Source organism: Bos grunniens, chromosome 4 (assembly GCF_055505025.1).
Source record: "Bos grunniens cultivar Pamir isolate PY7600 chromosome 4, Bosgru_T2T1.0, whole genome shotgun sequence".
NCBI classification, from domain to species: Eukaryota; Metazoa; Chordata; class Mammalia; order Artiodactyla; family Bovidae; genus Bos; species Bos grunniens.
The window spans coordinates 70,570,390-70,589,676 of record NC_141168.1 but is presented as its reverse complement, the minus strand read 5'-3'; the positions used below and the strand labels follow the sequence as shown (position 1 = coordinate 70,589,676).

Here is a 19,287-nt window from a genome sequence, read left to right as displayed (position 1 = left end):
AGGAGATGACGGAATCTGCGGAGAAGGCAATGGCACCCCACTCCAGGACCCTTGCCTGGAAAATCCCATGGATGGAGAAGCCTGGTGGGCTACAGTCCATGGGGTCGCTGAGGGTCAGACACGACTGAGCGACTTCACTTTCACTTTTCGCTTTCGTGCATTGGAGAAGGAAATGGCAACCCACTCCAGTGTTCTTTCCTGGAGAATCCCAAGGACGGGGGAGCCTGGTGGGCTGCCGTCTCTGGGGTCGCACAGAGTCGGACACGACTGAAGCGACTTAGAAGCAGCAGCAGCAGCAGCACTGAGCAACACACTTTGGAGGAGGAGGGGAGATGCTGAAGGTACCCAGACGCAAGGAGGCAGCAGAAGTGGACGAACTTGGGAGCCAACTGCTCTGTAACCGCCGCCCAGGTCTGCGTGCTGGGATTTCGGTCCGTGGGTGGCTGGGACGGGGCTCGCGGGCAGGGGGACGGGTGGAGGGAAACGTTGGCGTTCTTCCGCTGCCGGAACCGTCCTGGCATTCCTCCTCATCCTCGGGACCAGCACCAGCACCAGCATCGGCGCCACGGAAGTCCGGCCACCGCCCAGGCCTGCTGCGCACCCCAGGGACTTGAGCTTGGCTGAATTTATCCCGCGAAAACACAAGCCTTGGTAAGGGATTGATGCCCTCGGGGATTTTGAGTTCCTGTTCTTGATCCTTCAGAATCTAGCAGCTAGACAAGGGTCTGTTTTGTGCAACGCTCGTGAGAGAATTCCCTTTGCCGGATGTAGTCTTGTTTCTGGTCACTCCTTTGTTCACACTAGTGTCCAGTGACACACGCAGTTGGAGCCATGTGTAAACAACCTTGACACCAGGGAGCAAGGTGTTTAGGCCTCACTGATTTAACATCTGCACAAAGTTTATGCTGTGCCTCAGAACACACTGGTGGCCTTGCTCTAAAAATTAAATCTCCCTGGAAAGGAACCCAAGGAAGATCCATGTTCATGTTCATGGACAATTAACATGTGGCACACAGACACTCTATAATCCTCCAGGAAAAACAAACTCTGTTTAAGTACCTGTGTCTCCTAACAGTTCTGACTTCTTTTTCTTAGAAGCTACTGCTTTATGGGAATTCAGTGCCAGGAAATATAGAATGAAGGACAGAGAGTTCATTATTGAGCTGGCCATAGTTTTGCAAAACATACAACTGGCTGCCCACCTTATAGAGCACCTTTAAAAAAAAAGTTCAAAATTTTATACAATTTTTAAAGGTTACTTTCTATTTACAATGATTACAAAATATTGGCTGTATTTCCTGTGTTGTACAATATGTCCTTGAACCTACCTTATACCCAATAGTTTGTACTTCTTACTCACTATCCATATGTTGTTCCTCCATCTCTCTCTCCCCACTGGTAACTAGTAGTTTGATCTCTATATCTGTGAGTCTGCTTCTTTTATGACTTACTTTGCTTCAGAATTATTGGGAGGGTAAGACAGTATGGCTGCTGCAAGCATTTAGCACAGATCCCAGCCTGGAGAGCTCTTCAGAGACCACGACTCTTCTCTCTCCAGAAGAGGCGAAAGTACATAATCCAATACTGCTGAGGGAAATTTCTGCAGTACTTAAGATGCTATTTGAATGAATAAACAACATTATTTAAATTTCCTTTTACATGTTTTCTATTTTTCTTCCCTCTTTTGTGTGACAGTGGATAAATGGCAGGCAAAAAGCGAGAAATCCAGTTACAGGTAGGCAGACACATCAACAATTCTTTACTTAGAGCATTGGCCCTTGAAGACTTTTGACACTCCTTCTTTTTTGCAGGCGGTCATCAATAATCAAAGCCTGTGGGATGAGATGATGCAGAACAAAGGCCTAACAGGTACTGGCTTCCCAGGTGTTTACCGTCTGGAGTTAGGCTCAGGGCATCTTGTGGCACCCCAACACTGAGCGCCGCTCCCCACTTCCCAGAGTAAAAACCTGCTCTGTATTTTCTCTGCCCTGAGAATTGGGAGAAGCTGCTATTCAAGACTCTTTGCCTTTGTTCTTTCACGAATATTATCATCTTCTAGTGATCGATGTTTACCAAGCCTGGTGTGGACCTTGCAAAGCAATGCAAACCTTATTCAGAAAATTGAAAAATGAGCTGAATGAAGATGAACTTCTGCATTTTGCTGTAGTAAGGATTTCCACTAAACTATTATTTTATTACTTTAAATGTTCTGTCAATTGTTCCAAATGAACAGTGTTTACTTGGTAATTTACTGTATATTTAATTCCACTAGGTCTGAGAACAAATGTGATTTTTGTCCCATTCCTATAAAGCTAAGGTCATTTACCCTGGTTTACCAGAGCATATGGTGTGTGTTCAGAATAAGGATTGCAAATGGCATTTACTAGAAAGCTTAGGGTAGGACTCTGGTCATTTACCCAGTTAATGTTAGATATGTGACTCTACCTCTTTGAATTTATGAAATCTAATTAGAAGTCAATTATTTATGATTAAAATTTAGCCCACAAATTGAGATGCATCCTAAGTATAAAATACAAGAATGAAAAAAAGATTGTGAAATACTTCATTAATAATGTTTTACATCCATTACATGTTAGAATCACCATTTGGGGATATATTGGACTAAGTGAAATGTATCATTAGATTATCTTCACCTGTTTCTTTTTAGTTTTTAACTGTGGCCACTGGAGGATTTAAAAGTATGCATGTGACTCATTTTCTATTGGACAGAAACATGTCCATACCAGCTAGACCTAAGATGTAAAAGCAGATAACTCATGTATTTTTACTTCTTATCCCGAAAACTCATAATCCCTGATACAAATATGAAGCCTCAATCTACTGCATGTTCTCATGTATACAGGCCTTCCTGACTCTTCCCAACCCCAACCTTGTGATGAATTTGCTTACTGACCTTAGCTTACGTTTGTCCATCCTCTTCTGCAGACACATTGTTTACAGGGCTTCTTTTTCTTAGTTCAAGGTTACAAATAAACCGTCTAAAGCTTAGAAACTCATCTTTTATTATTTTTTCCTCTTAAAGAAGGTGGGCTGCAAAGAAGGGAAAAAAAAAAAGCCTGAAGACCCAACAAAGAGAAAACAGAAAGAAAAGTTTAAAAAAAGAGAGAGTAGGTGGTTATATACAATCATTAACTCATTTTGTCAAGAGATTGACTTTGTCTTTTAAAATAAGGGCCATATAAGTTTTTAAAGGGCAGCATTATATTACAACCTTAACTCTGAAGAGTCAGGCCGCCTTAGTAGAACTGAATTGTGATTCTAGATTTGACTTGACTTTGGCCATCTGATGGGAAGAGTCAACTCATTGGAAAAGACCCTGATGCTGGGAAAGATGGAAGGCAAAAAGAGAAGGGGGCAGCAGAGGATGAGATGGTTGGATGGCATCACTGACTCAGTGGACATGAGTTTGAGCAAACTCCAGGAGATAGTGAAGGACAGGGAAACCATGATGTTGCAAAGAGTCAGACACGACTTAGCAACTAAACAACAACAGGGAGGAAAACTAATTTCAGAGGACAGAGAATGAGGCCGAAAGGGAATTGCCATATGCAATAGACGTTGGGTTGGTGTAAGAAATTATAAGACAATAACAGAAGGATCTAATAGCTGGGAAATGGATCTTGGAGAATCAAGGGTCAGAAAATTCTCGTGACTCATGGCAATCTGTCTGGAAGTGATAGGAGTGCAAGTTCATGGTCTAGAGATCATGAAGAAACTCCAGGTCGAAAAGGAAACTGGGGTCAATGGGGACAGACAGCAAGGCAGAACCCCTGCTCACTTGTCTGGCTACCCGGAAGGGAACTGGTGCATAGAACGCAAGGGAGAGGAAAGTATAATTTGATGCTGTGTTCCCAGGTGGTCTGGAATCATTAAATCCCTCCTTGTTCATAGAGCCTGAGTAGGAGCAGACCTGGGGTATGTGTGTGGGTTGGGCACTGTGGTGGAGGCCGAGGAGTGGGTCCAGGAGGATTGGCCCATGTAGCTTTTTGGGCTACCATTTCAGCACAGCACAGGGCTATGTGAGGAGGACACCGGTCTTCACAGCGCCTCCTCCCACCCAGAGCCTTCTGAGTGTGTCCTCCCAGCAGTACCCCAGCCAGCCAGACTTCCTTAACCTGCCTCACACGAATCAGTTTCATCACTATATCTATTCCACCAGGGAGTGCTAGTAAACTTTCTAAAATACATCCCCCAAAAGTTCATATTGTTCTTTTGTTTAATTTAACAACAACAAAAACGTGTGCATTGTCTCTAAATGGCTTCTCTTCTGTTTGAGCACAACCAACAAAGTACATTCACTTAGACTGATGCTATTTTTCTTCTATGACCTGCTTATTAAAAAAAAAAAAAATTATGTGTAATAGCTTCCGAACCTCCACTGGGAGCAATGGAGGGGCGACCTCTGCTGGATATTTTATTTCCTGACGTTAACTAAAGAAAGACCCTTTTTGAACTTGTAAACTTGAATCCAAAACTAATACCTATCAAGTTAATTACCTATTGAAATCACCCTAAATTTCATAGTCAGTATAAAATTTTTTCTATTATGTGGTCTTTTAAAAGACTTGAACAACAAAAAAAAAAGAACAACAACAAAAAAAGACTTGAACACTTGTACTAACATTGTGCCTATACATATAAAAATTCAGTAAATGTCATGTATTATAGTTTTTAATTATATGCTTTATTTGCTAGTACTTAACTATAATATTAAATTATAACAATGATGGCTAGACTACTTTTAAATGTAATCTTTGACTGCTAAGTCACTTCAGTCGTGTCCGACTCTGTGCGACCCCATAGATGGCAGCCCACCAGGCTCCCCCATCCTTGGGATTCTCCAGGCAAGAACAGTGGAGTGGGTTGCCATTTCCTTCTCCAATGCATGAAAGTGAAAAGTGAAAGTGAAGTCTCTCAGTCGTGTCCGACCCTCAGCGACCCCATGGACTGCAGCCTTCCAGGCTCCTCTATCCATGAGATTTTCCAGGCAGGAGTACTGGAATGGGGTGCCATTGCCTTCTCCGTCACAAAACCTAGCCAGGCCTAATACCATGGCCCCAGCCCTTGCCCTCGGCAATGGTTCACACCCTGAAGAGTGGCTTCTCTCTGGATCCTAACAAATCCACCTCTTATTGCTTTGTGTCTCAATGAATTTTTGCAATGAGACATCGGAGCCTGAGTTTGATTAGTTTTGGCCAGGCTTGAGTCCCGGGAGAGAGCTGAAAGACAGGAGGAAAAAGCAGTGGGAAAAATGTGCCAAGGAATCCCCTTCATAGCCTGCTAGAAAATTTGCTAAATATCTGACCGGTGTTCACAGTTTCATTGGTCTGATCCTTGGCACAAAGAAGAGAAAGGACAGAAGAACCCCCACTGGCTTGGGTAACAGCCACTTGGGTAACAGTCAAAGTAGTAATCTTTGACTACTGTCCTTTAATATTATAGGTTAGTTCCTTTTAAGTTTTTTTTCTTTTTTTTTTGAAAGCAGTGAAGCCTACTTTTTTAAAAAGAGAAAAGTAGAGAAAGAAGGAAGAAAGAAAGGGAAAGAAAGAAAGTGATGTAGAATCCAATGTGTTAAAAAAAAAGATTACAACATAGCCCCTCTGGCTGACATAGGGCCAAGGGACCCCGCCTTGGCTTGCACCTCACTGTTGAGGAACCTCTGGAAACCCAGTTTGGAAACAATCACTCTATGTTCCAAAATGCAACTCTTATATAGAAGATCCTATAACATACATCCTGATAGCTGGCCCAAGGGATGTTACATTAATTTGCAGGAACACTATTATTTAATACATAGTTGTTGATAATCAATTTAAGACAACTTGAAATTTGTGAGAAAACTTCAAAATCAAAGGCTTTGAAATCTGACAACCAGTTTATTCAAAAAAACATGTAGGAAGCTCTGACTAATAAGGTGGGGGGTGACATGCAAGTGTGTATGATTCTCTGTGCATGTAGTTCACTTTCTAACAGAGAACATGAACTGGGTTCGTACCACAGTAGTACAGGATTGAAGGGGACTATTGGTGCCCTGAGAGAAGGGCGATGAAGTGTTATGTGGAGGGAAGATGATTTACAGCAGAAGGGGGAGCAAAGCAGAGTTCTTGGAGGAAGGACACTTGAGCCGGGTTGGAAAAGGAAGGGAAGGAGCAGGTAACAAGGGGAAAAGCCCAGGTATAAGAAGCAGTCTGTGAGATGAGTTTAGCTGCAGGCTGGGAACTGTAAGGATGAAGAGTGGGAAGGAAGGTTGGAGCCAAATGAGATAGGGTCTGAATTGCCAGAATGTGTAACTTGATTCTAAATACAACTATAACATACTCAGGAAATGTAGTAAACATAAACATAATTATGTATCTCTGCATTTTTTGAATATAGTACATCAAATGACTTGAACATAGTGTCCTTTATCATTATATGAAATAATTTTTTTTAGGCAGAAGCTGACAGTATTGTGACTCTCCAGCCATTTAGAGATAAATGTGAACCTGTTTTTCTCTTCAGTGTTGTAAGTATATTTATTCTCAAATGTATCATCAGACTCCAATTCACAGCTAAAGAGCAAATAACATTGCACAGTGACTGGAACTCTTCTCTGATGATAGTAATTGTAGAATTTTTTTGCCTTACATTTGCTTGTTTATTATATTTTATAACCTCACCTGTAGGAGCTCATAATGCATTGTGAAGATTAGACTACCATACACTGAGTTGATCAGGAAAAAGAGAAACAAAATGGTATTTACCTTTCCTAAGGAAAATAATCAGAGATTTTTATTACAGGATGAATTATTATAGGAGTGAAAAATCGGAAATTTCTTAGATACCCAGTAGAAGAGAATTGGTTATAAATATTCATATATATCAATACAAAGAAATATTTATATAGTCACTATTTTGTAATATAGTTTGCTTTTCTCTATTTATAAATGCATAGAAAGAAGGTAGGTAGCACCAGAATGCTAAAAGAAGTTTTCTGTGTATGGGGGAAGTATATATAATTTAAATTTTTGTCTTATAGTTTTCTATATTTTCCAAATATTCCAAGATAAACAACTTTAATAATCAAAAAATATTATAAATGCTGGTTTCTAAAAGAAGAGTCAGGTAACTGCTTGCTTGTGTGATACAGAGCAAAAAGGCAATTCTTCCCTGAGAGGGTTTGGACTGTTTCTTTGTTGTTGAAGAGACCGTTTTTGATATTATAAATAATTATTTTAAAAACACGTCTCAAATATAACTTTTTGCTTCTGTTAAACAATAATCTTGCAGCTCTTTTAGGGAAGTGAACGATACAGTTAACTGAATTTTAAAAATTGCACTATAGATATTGCTGTCAACTGGATAGGAAAGATTTGATGATTTATCTGAGGGGTAGCAAGCTGTTGTTTATATGGGGTCAGACAATATGTATTTTCAGTTTTGCAGAAGTATCATCTCTGTATAGGTCATAGTTTGCAGACCCTTGGCCTAGATATAATTCAGGGAACCAGAATGAATAACAACCAGAGGCAGGAATGGGCTTGACAGGTTAATGTGCCCATGAGGTGGCTTTAGTAGCAGCAGTAGTTGGGAGCCTGGGACTCAGGAGGAGAGGCTGGGCAGGTGGCCCACATAGAGTCTGCAGCTTTGGGGTGGCCATCACCTGCCAAGTGAGTCAGGTCTGAGCAGCAGACCCACGTCCACCTGAAGACAGGGCTCAAAATCTTCCTTCCATGCTCACATGCTGTCATCATCCTGGGACTGCGGGATCCTAGCCTCTCCTAACTACCAATGAACTTTTCTTCCAACTCACTTCCTGTAGTTACGCCTCACTTTGTTATCACCCATTGCTCCCATATTCAAAATCCTAATTCAAGAATCTCCATGGGAAATATAGCCAATATTTTGTAATAACTGCAAATGTAAAGCAACCTTTAAAAATTGTATTAAAATTAAAACTTAAAAAAAAAAAAAAAAGAATCTCAATCCATGACTACAAAACCACCTTTGTTTTGGGCAGTGTTCTTAGCTGACAACAAATTCATTCCAGCCTGTTAGCAGAAAGGGCTTTCTCAAGGGATATTAGAAAGCTCATGGAGGTCCATTTTAGTGGTAAATGGTAATTAGAGTGTCAGGTTTCATTCAAATCTTTCTCAACTGGATTATTCTCTTTGGCCTTTGAATATGATTAAATCTTTCCAATTAAAAAAAATTTCTTTTGATACTATGTCCCTCTCCAGCCTCCACTCACCTCTCTGCTCTACCTCAGAGCTAAATTTCTTGGAAGAGTTTCTATATTTTCACTCCATCTCTTCTCATCCCATTAATTCTTCAACCCATTCAATCGAACTTCTTTCAGATTATTCCACCAAACTGGCTGTTGCTAATGTGTCCAATTATCAGCCTGTTGTTAAACAGAGTGAATGCTTTCAGGTCTTCATCATTCTGTACCTCTCAAATGTATTAAATGTGGTGGTCATGCCCTCCTTTTTGGAACAGTTGCTTCTTTTGACTTTTGTGACTTGGTTTTTCTTTTGCTTCCTAGATGCTACTCACCATCCCCCCCACCCATTCTCCTTTACAGGTTCACCTTTCTTTATTCAGCCGTTACATATTGACTTCATTATGCTATAAATCTCCTTAGAAAACTTCTCCCAAACACAGTTCAAATTGTCACTTCTTATATATCAATAACTCAAGTATATATGTCTTCAGCTAAATCCTACACTTGGAGCACCAGACTTGTGTATCCAACCGGTCCTTTGATCTTTCCTCTTGATAGCTCAAGGACGTCTCACAATGAACTGGTGCAATCCTAGACCCCTCCTGCCCTCCGCATCCCCATCGGAAATGTTATCTTCTAGTGTTGCCTCATCTGGTGAGTAATATCTTAACATACCCAGTTTCTCAAGCCAGAGACAGAAAAGTCATCTTAGTGACTTCTTACATTACACCGCATCCACACCAGACCTTGGTCCTGTCATTTCACCACCCAAGCTTGCCTCACACTCATCTCCTTGTTTCCATTTCTGACAGCACTGCCATAGACTGAGCTCCCATCTCTCCCATTTCACCTCTAGAGTAGCTTCTGATTTGTGTACAAACATCCTCTCTTGGTCCATCTCTAACCTTTTCTCCATATGGTAGGTAAAATGATTTCTACAAACAGCAGTTCTAATTGTGATCCCTGCCTCTGTTTAAATATTTCAAAGTCTTTCCACTGCACTTAGGATAAAGGTTGCATCCTCCCAAGACGCCCAAGCCCCTGCACATTCTGGCTCCCCTTAGCTATTGGGCTCTGTCTCATATCAGGCCTTCCCTTAGTTTCTCTGCTGGCCTTCTTATTTACCATGTTTGTTTCCAGCCATAGGACCCTCACGTCTCTATTTCCTTTTGCCTAGAATGATCTTTCTTCTTTTTATTTCTTACCTGTCCTTCACATTTTAAACCAAGAATCACTTCCTGACGTTGATAAGTACTTTTACTAATCTACCTAACCAGAGTAAACTTTTATAGATGCTCCCAGCTCTTTGTACCTCCCTTAGTGGTTCCTGTCATGGTTTTTTATCTCACATGTGTTTGTGGGTTTTTTCTTTTTTTTAAATAATTATATGGTACCAGGACCACTGCCTTCCCCAGTGGCTCAGTGGTAAAGAATCGGCCTGCAATGCAGGAGATGTGGGTTTGCTCCCTGGGTCGGGAAGACCCCCTGGGGAAGGAAATGGCAACTCACCCCAGTATTCTTACCTGGTAAGTCTCATGAACAGAGGAGCCTGGTGGGCTACAGTCCTTGGGGTTGCAAAGAGTTGGACATGACTGAGCAACTGAACAACAACAAAAACCAAGACTATTATCTTGTACCACCATGCCTGGTACAATGATATTACACAGTTCAGTTCAGTTCAGTCGCTCAGTCATGTCCGACTCTTTGCAACCCCATGAATTGCAGCATGCCAGGCCTCCCTGTCCATCACCAACTCCCAGAGTTTACCCAAAGCCATGTCCATTGAGTCAGTGACGCCATCCAGCCATCTCATCTTCTGTTGTCTCTTTGTCCTCCTGCCCTCAATCTTTCCCAGCATCAGGGTCTTTTCAAATGAGTCAGCTCTTCACATCAGGTGGTCAAAGTATTGGAGTTTCAGCTTCAACATCAGTCCTTCCAATGAACACCCAGGACTGATCTCCTTTAGGATGGACTGGTTGGATCTCCTTGCAGTCCAAGGGACTCTCAAGAGTCTTCTCCAACACCACAGTTCAAAAGCATCAGTTCTTCGGCGCTCAGCTTTCTTCACAGTCCAACTCTCACATCCATATATGGCTACTGGAAAAACCATAGCCTTGACTAGACAGACCTTTGTTGGCAAAGTAATGTCCCTGTTTTTGAATACGTTGTCTAGGTTGGTCATAACTTTCCTTCCAAGGAGTAAGCATCTTTTAATTTCATGGCTGCAATCACCATCTGCAGTGATTTTAGAGCCCAGAAAAATAAAGTCTGACACTGTTTCCACTGTTTCCCCACCTATTTGCTATGAAGTGATGGGACCAGATGCCATGATCTTCGTTTTCTGAATGTTGACCTTTAAGCCAACTTTTTCACTCTCCTCTTTCACTTTAATCAAGAGGCTCTTTAGTTCTTCTTCACTTTCTGCCATAAGGGTGGTGTCATCTGCATATCTGAGGTTATTGATATTTCTCCCGGCAATCTTAATTCCAGCTTGTGCTTCCTCCAGCCCAGCATTTCTCATGATGTACTCTGCATATAAGTTAAATAAGCAGGGTGACAATATACAGCCTTGACATACTCCTTTTCCTATTTGGAACCAGTCTGTTGTTCCATGTCCAGTTCTAACTGTTGCTTCCTGACCTGCATATAGGTTTCTCAAGAGGCAGGTCAGGTGGTCTGGTATTCCCATCTCTTTCAGAATTTTCCACAGTTTGTTGTGATCCTAAAGAAAGGCAATGCCAAAGAATGATAGTACACAAGTGTTCAGTAATTATGTGTTGTAAAACAGACAAAAGGGAAATAATATCAAAAATAATGAGGGAGAGTAATGTTGAGAGGCCTGAACAGAGCCAGTAAAATTTAATGCATGGATGGCCTGTCTTTGGTTGTAGGAGAATTAGTGGTAGAACTAATCATCTAACAGATGAATTATAGAAGTAGAACTCCAAGAGGTGGATTTACCAAGTGGACATACTTCATACCACTAACATTATTTTAAAATGGCTAATTACAGTAGCTAAAAAAGGATTGGGGAGGGTGTGGGTCAGAGTGGGGTGACTTAGTCCAGTTGAAGTATTAATTCTTGACTTATCCTGAAAATGAATTTCCTTCCTGCTTTTATTTCCCCTTATAGAATGGCACAATTGTTGCAAAAATCCAGGGTGCAAATGCACCACTTGTGAATCAAAAAATTATTGCCTTGGTCAATGAGGAGAGGAAAATTGCAGCAGGTGAAATGGTTCGCCCTCAGGTAATACTTTGAATTACTAACAATTTTATTTTAAAAAATTTGTTTTCAAAATGATGTATTTTCATCCTTTTTGTTGTTTTCCTGAAGTGTTTCCCCTAGTTTTATAACTATCTAGGTATCTAAATGGTGCAACCTTGTTGGGAATATTTTGATAATATGAATCAAAGGCTTAAAATAAAACATGTATCTTTTGACTGACAATTACATTCCATTATGTTTCCTTAAGATCATGAGACAAAGAAAGAAAAAACTATATATTTCAGTGTTGTCTATGTTACTAAAATTTTGGAACCAATCTAAATACCTAGCAATAGTGAATATATGACATAAATGTTGTAATGTGTCATAAATTATATGAATTCATCCAGTAAAATATTATTTAGTACATTCTATCTCTGTTTATTGATATGAAAAGAGGGCCAAGATAAACTGACAAATGAACAATAGAGTATTATAATTTAATATGATGCTTAGAATAGGATCCTATGTGTGTAAAGTCTACTACTTGGTAATAAGAAATAAAATATTTTGAAATTTTGAAATGAATCATATAGCATGTAGAGCTATGAACATAATATACCATAAGAAAGAAAGCCACATAGGAAAGTGATTACAGATACAGACAGATAAATAGGAGTGACATATTGAAACACGCACACTCATATACATACACAACAACAAAAACAAGAAGTGTAAATTTAAGAAACAAAAAGTAAAGACTAGCTGAGAAATAATGAAAAATAAAAACTATGAGAAGGTATAGGCTCAAGGCTGTATAAGTATCTGCTATAAAAACTATCAGCTTAAATCTGGAAAGGATTAAAAACTCATAAAACAGTAATACTGGGCTATTTATATAAGAAAGTTATATCATTTCCTCATGGACATAAACAAATTTCATATGAATGAAAGAGCTATGAAGAAACAAAACATAAAAGTATTAGAAGAAAATATTGGAAAGCATTTATTTTGTCATAGGTTGAGAAAGGCCTTGAAAGTATAATATAAAACATATCAAAAAAGAAAAAAATTGATATATTTATTTAAAAGTTTGAATAAAATATAAAAGTAAAGCAGCAAACTTGGAGAAATGTTTGCACTGTGTCTCAATGCGCTAACATCCTTATGTGCACAAAGTATAAGCATTAAGGAAAAAATGACTATTTTGATGGTAAACTGACAATGACAAGCATAGGGGATTTACATTTACAATAGTGACTTTTCTCATCCAAGCGCATTTTCCTTGACATTTTCAGGTTTCTTGTTTTTCAGGGAAACTTTGCCCTTCCTTTCTCTCTGTATCTCCCTCCCTCACTCTTTCCACCCCCTCTACTTCTTTTTGAAGCTATAATAACTAGGAATTTTTGAGGACTTACTGTTTGCTAAGATTTAAAAAAAGATATCCTCATTTAATCCTTACAGAAACCATTTTACTCCTTACTTTTATTGAGATATAATTGACAACTAATATTTTATTAGTTTAAGGTATACACCCTAATGATTTGATGTATGTGGATATTAGGAAATGATTACTACACTTAATTGGACATAGCAACCGAACAACTACTACACTTAGTTGACATTTGTCATGTCATTTTTTTCTGAAAAAATTTGTCACTAAAAGTTTTAAAAATCTACTCTTTTAGCAACTTTCATATACACGCTATACATTATGCCCTCCAAACTTATTTGGAGGTTTTACCTTTTGACCTCCTTCACCCAGTTCCCCAGTTCACCACGCTCTGCTGCTGTCAACTACCATTCTGTTCTCTGTGCCTGTGAGTTCATTTTTTCTAGATTCCACATATAAGAGAGATCATACAGTATTTATCTTTCTTTGACTTATTTCACATAGCATAATGCCCTCACGCTCCATCCACATTGTCGCAAATAGCAAGATTTCTTCCTTTTTTATGAATAAGTAGGATTTCATTGTGTATAGATACAATACCTTTATCCATCATCAGTGTCCATTAGGTTGTTTTCGTATCTTGGCTGTTGTAAATAAAGCTGCAATGAACATGGTAGTGCTTTTTGAGACAATCCTTTCATTTTTTTTTTTTTAATTTTATTTTATTTTTAAACTTTACAATATTGTATTGGTTTTGCCAAACATTGAAATGAATCCACCACAGGTATACATGTGTTCCCCATCCTGAACCCTCCTCCCTCCTCCCTCCCCATACCATCCCTCTGGGTCGTCCCAGTGCACCAGCCCCAAGCATCCAGTATCGTGCATCGTGCATCGAACCTGGACTGGCGACTCGTTCCATATATGATATTATACGTATTTCAATGCCATTCTCCCAAATCATCTCACCCTCTCCCTCTCCCAGAGAGTCCAAGAGACAATCATTTCATTGTTGGTCATAATAGTCTTTTAAGATCCTTGTGTTTCTGTGGTATTATAACTAATAATAATGTCTCCTCTTTCATTTCTAATTTTATTTATTTGAGTCTTCTCTTTTTTTCCCTCACAATCTAGCTAAAGTTCTCTTTTGTGTATTTTTTCAAAATCCAGCTCTTAGTTTCACTGATTTTTTTCTATTGTCTTTTAGTCTCTATTTTATTTATTTCTGCTCTGATCTTTATTTCCTTTGTCCACTAACTTGGGCTTCATTTAGAGCCAAGCACTGGGGGCCCCATCTCTCTGTTGGAAGTCTTAAAGTTGGGGGTACTCAATGTTGGTGTCAAGCCTTTCACTCCTTTGGGGGATGTTGGGAGTTGTGAGTCCCCTCTCGATTTTATGCCTCTGTGTCGGGGAAGGAGTTTATGGCGAGACTGTGACTCAGCCTCTCCTACCCAATTTGCATGCGTTTTTTTCCTCAGCTGTCTGATGCATAGGAATTGCCCAGTTGTTTTCTGGATTTCGCTCGGAGGGAACTGTTCCACAAATAAACTGTAGGTCTGGTGTGTCTGAGGGAGGAGGTGCGTTCAGGAGCCTCCTATGTTGCATCTTAATCTGAACCTAGGGGAATCTTATGAAGTATTTGTGCTCAATAAGGCAGGCTTAGAAACATTATGTCCTTTCCTTAGAAACAGGTAGCTAGTAGGCTGTAAAAGCAGAATTTGAAGTCAGGCAGAATGACTTTTAAACATTTTTCCTAATTACTATACTGCATCTGGCTTTCGCTATGTGTGCTCTGTACTGTGGTTTTATTGTTGTTATTCTCATTATCCTTGCAGAATGACATCTTATTTTAATTAATAATAGTGGATATGTAGGACATTTATAAATATCTGATATTTATTTTATCTTATTCCATTTTGTTGGACACTTCTATTATTTAGGCTTCTCATCAATTGCCTTGTGCAATGGCACCCCACTCCAGTACTCTTGCCTGGAAAATCCCATGGACAAAGGAGCCTGGTGGGCTGCAGTCCAGGGGGTCGGGAAGAGTCCGACACGACTGAGTGACTTCACTTTCACTTTTCACTTTCATGCATTGGCGAAGGAAATGGCAACCCACTCCAGTGTTCTTGCCTGGAGACTCCCAGGGACGGGGGAGCCTGGTGGGCTGCCGTCTTATGGGGTCGCACAGAGTCGGACACTACTGAAGCGACTTAGCAGCAGCAGCAGCAGCAGTGCAATAATAGTAATAAAATACAAGCCATAATGTGAGCCACATAGATAATTTTAATATTCTACTAGTCAATTAAAAACAAAAAAAGGTGAAATTAATTTTCAAACGTCTTTTCTTACATCTGACATACTAAAAACATGCCTATTTAAAGATGTATTCAATATAACTTACAAGATTTTGCACAATGGGGTAACCCATAGACAAAACGAGAAGACAATCTATGAACTGGGAGAAAATATTTGCAAATGATGTGACCAACAAGGGCTTAGTTTCCAAAATATACAAAGAGCTCTTACAGTTCAATAACAACAACAACAACAAAAAACAACCTAATTGAAAAATGGACAGAAACCTAAATAGACATGTCTCCAAACAAGACATACAGAGATCTAATAGGAACATGAAAAGATCTTCATTACTAATTATTAGAGAAATGAAAATCAAAACTACAATGGGGTACCACTTTACACCTGCTAGAATGGCCATCATTAAAAAGACTACAAATAATAAATGCTGGAGAGGGTGTGAAGAAAAGTGAACCTTCTTACACTGTTGGTAGGAATGTAAACTGGTGCAGCCACTATGGAGAACAGTATGGTAGTTCCTCAAAAAACTAAAAATAAAGTTGCCATATGACCCAGCAATCCCACTCCTGAACATATACCCAGACAAAACTATGATTCAAAACAATACATGCACCCCAGATGAATGGATAAGGAAGATGTGGTATATATATACACACATACATACACACACAATGAAATATTACTCAGCCATTAAAAAGAACAAAATCACTGCAGCAACATGGATGCATCTAGATTATCATACTAAGTGAGGTCAGTCAGAAAGAGAAAGATACATATCATATGATATCACTTATATTTGGAATCTAAAATATGACACAAATGGACATATCTATGAACCAAAAACAGACTCACAAATATAGAGAACAGACTTGCGGCTTCCAAAGGAGAGAGGGGGCCAAGGAGGGGAGGATTGGGAGTTTGGGATTAGCAGATGCAAGCTATCATTTATTAGATGTATAAACTGTATAGCACAGGGAACTATATTCAATATCCTCTCATAAACCATAATGGAAAGGACTATGAAAAAGTATATATATATATATAACTAAGCCACTTTTCTATATAGCAGCAATTAAACTCAGCATTGTAAATCAGCTATACTTCAATAAAATAAGAAAAAGATGTAGCAGTATAAGAAATAAGGTATTCCACATTAATCTTTTCAAACTAAGTCTTTGGAATGTGCTGTGTATTTTTTACTCATCAGACCAGATCAGATCAGATCAGTCGCTCAGTCGTGTCCGACTCTTTGTGACCCCATGAATCACAGCACGCCAGGCCTCCCTGTCCATCACTAACTCCTGGAGTTCACTCAGACTCACGTCCATCGAGTCAGTGATGCCATCCAGCCATCTCATCCTCTGTCGTCCCCTTCTCCTCCTGCCCCCAATCCCTCCCAGCATCAGAGTCTTTTCCAATAAGTCAACTCTTCGCATGAGGTGGCCAAAGTACTGGAGTTTCAGCTTTAGCATCATTCCTTCCAAAGAAATCCCAGGGCTGATGTCCTTCAGAATGATGTATATATGTAAATATATAAACTTTTCAGGTAGTTTACAGAATCACAGAAGCATTTTCAGGGCTTCTCCAGAAACTAAGAATCCCTTATCCTTCCTAGGGTTTTACTCTATAGGAGGAAATTGGCTATTGTTTTGAGAAAGACATTTATTTTTATAAGTTAAGGAAGTATCTTTCTGCTCCTAATTTACTCGGAGCAATGGTCAAGAATGGATCCTGAAGCTTACAAATGTTTTCAGTTTTTAACATAATGATTGTGTGCTTATTGCTTTCTTGTTAATCTTTTCTTCTTTCTTATTTTATTCCTTGTGCTCTTGCGTTTTAAAGGTTTTGTTTTTAAGCATTTTCCATATAGCATATATGCATTATTCCTGATAGTCTCCACATACCAACTGTTTAAATACTCCTTATTTTATTTTAGTGAAAAGGTTGGGGAAAAGTAGTATTAGATAAATGCAGGCACATTTCCACTTTAATTTCTATCCCTTTGATTATACATATTTACTAGAAACAAAATTTCTAAAAACTCTCTCACTATCATATTAAAATGTAACTGTTTTGTTTGCTTTCCTTTTTTACAGTATCATGAAATTGCGTTTGTAGACTCAGATTCAGAGGATGCTGGGGAACTAAACTATGAAGGCGTTGGCAAGTAAATTTACTTTAAAGTAACAGTGAAGGATTGGTGTATATGAATAATGTTCATTACAGCATCACTTGCAGCAAAAACCTTGTAATGACATCAGTGTTAATTGATAAGGACTGGTAGGATTAATGATGATTTGTGCAATACCAGACTCAGCTCTTAAAAAGCAATCTCTTCTGCTCCCCTTACCTTGCCTTCAGTCTCTATGCCTGGAGTCTTTCAGAGATTACATTTGACCAGGGGCTTCTGTCCTTTGTGAGTAATCTGGACAGTAGTTTCCTCCTACTTTATCCTTCATCATCTTTCCAAAACTTGTAAAAATTTCTTCCCTGATGACCTGCACTTCTAGTTTACTTTATGGATGAACAACTTCCTGCCTTCATTGGATTGTCTTGAGTGAGTGAGTGAATGTGTGTTCATACCCTGGAGGGATCACAGGCAAACAACATGCCAGGTGAGCTATTCTGCACTAAAAACTAGTTATAAGAACGTGTAGATAAATGTGGATAAATTCATAGACAGTTAAGCCATTGGTTTATAATGTTTGCTTGCACTGAAACTCCAGCCATCAGCTGGATGGATCATTGGTGTGATTCTAATGCACGTGAGTTGTATTAAAATAACTAGTGCTGGGAATTCCCTGGTGGTCCGGTGGTTAGGACTTCACATCGTCACTGCCGAGGGCCCGGATTCAACCCTTAGTTGGGGAGCTAAGATCGCACAAGCCATGAAATGTGGCCAAAAAAATAAAGTAACTAGTACCCACCTACACTTTTTTTTGGCCCTCTGACTGTAAACTCTTGTGAATGTTTCTGCTGCATGCAAACATAGGAAATATACTTTGATTCTAAGTAGAAACTCTGGTAGTTGCAACGCCATAAGGACAAAGCTGTTGATGGACAAAATTCACTGGACGTTAGTAGTTTACGCTTGCAATTGTCAAATCCTTCGTTATCTAGACTTTGTGCCAAGAAAATGAAATCCATCCATTGTTTTTTCCTAGACCAAATATACACTATTGTTATTATCAAGCCTGATGCTGTGGCTGCTAGAAAAGTTCAAGAAATTAAAGAAAAAGTAAGTAATATTTCCCAACAATAGCTTAAATTAATTGTAAAAAAAATTCCTTAATTTTCAATGTAGAGGCAAGCTTATCATTTAGAGTAAACTAGAACATAAAGAACATCTGGTACTAGGTACCTCTAAAGGCTTTGGATGTTTTGTCTTACAAAGGCTCAACCTACTCAACATCCTTATTTAAACAGCTCTGCTCTACTAGCATCCAATATAAAAGATAAAAATTGCCATTCTTATGTTAAAGAATGATGACAAATTCTTTGTATTTAGTTGTCATCAGTGCAAACTTGCTATAAGCTCACCTTAGCTTGCATTATTCCCTGATGTTGTCACAAATATATGGTCCTTTTAGATACATGATAACTTAAAGAAGCATTTAAGCTTTTGCTTTTAGAGCCCAAAGAAAAAATTTTTGGAGGAAAATTGCATTCTAATCCAAAGGTCAGCATACTTCTCCTGTAAAGAGCCAGATAGTAACTATTTTCAGGCTTATGGGGCATATGATCTCTGTCACAGAAGTTTAACTCTGCCATCATCTGGAGGAGGCAACAAGACAGTAAATAAACAAAGGGGATTGGTTCTAGTAAGCTTTGTTTCTAAACATGTGTGGTGGAAGGGGCTATGGTTTACTGACCCTGAATAGAGATTTTGTGTTGAAACAACAAAATTATATTAAAATTTGTAAGAATGCTGCATGTGCAATAGAGGAGGTCACATGGGAAGCTATGTCAGGAGGGATTGGATATCTCATTATGAATTTCCCATCATGCATTCTTTCTTCAGCCAAAGCAGCATTGATTAAACTACAAAAAAGTAGATGGTCCATTTTATACATTGTTATACTTGAGTGACATACACACAATTTGTCATTAAATTAAAAAATTTTAAGACAAAGCATGGCTGAA

The 19,287-nt window shown here is 39.1% G+C and overlaps 1 protein-coding gene across 4 annotated transcripts in view; it reads left to right on the top strand.

The window, feature by feature from the left end:
* The first annotated feature begins 245 nt into the window (after positions 1 to 245).
* The window catches only part of NME8 (NME/NM23 family member 8), a 41,910-nt gene continuing 22,868 nt past the window's right edge, over positions 246 to 19,287 (top strand). For 3 of the 4 annotated variants that reach the window (XM_086396822.1, XM_086396820.1, XM_086396823.1), the window contains exon 1: positions 18,084 to 18,382. In XM_086396822.1, the coding sequence (XP_086252948.1) occupies positions 18,281 to 18,382 (102 nt within the window). In that variant the 5' untranslated portion in view covers positions 18,084 to 18,280. Of the gene's footprint in view, positions 652 to 1,695; positions 1,736 to 1,811; positions 1,870 to 2,059; positions 2,167 to 6,454; positions 6,527 to 11,357; positions 11,475 to 17,240; positions 17,308 to 18,083; positions 18,383 to 19,287 lie in introns of those variants that run through there. The other variant, XM_086396824.1, reaches the window with a different exon arrangement.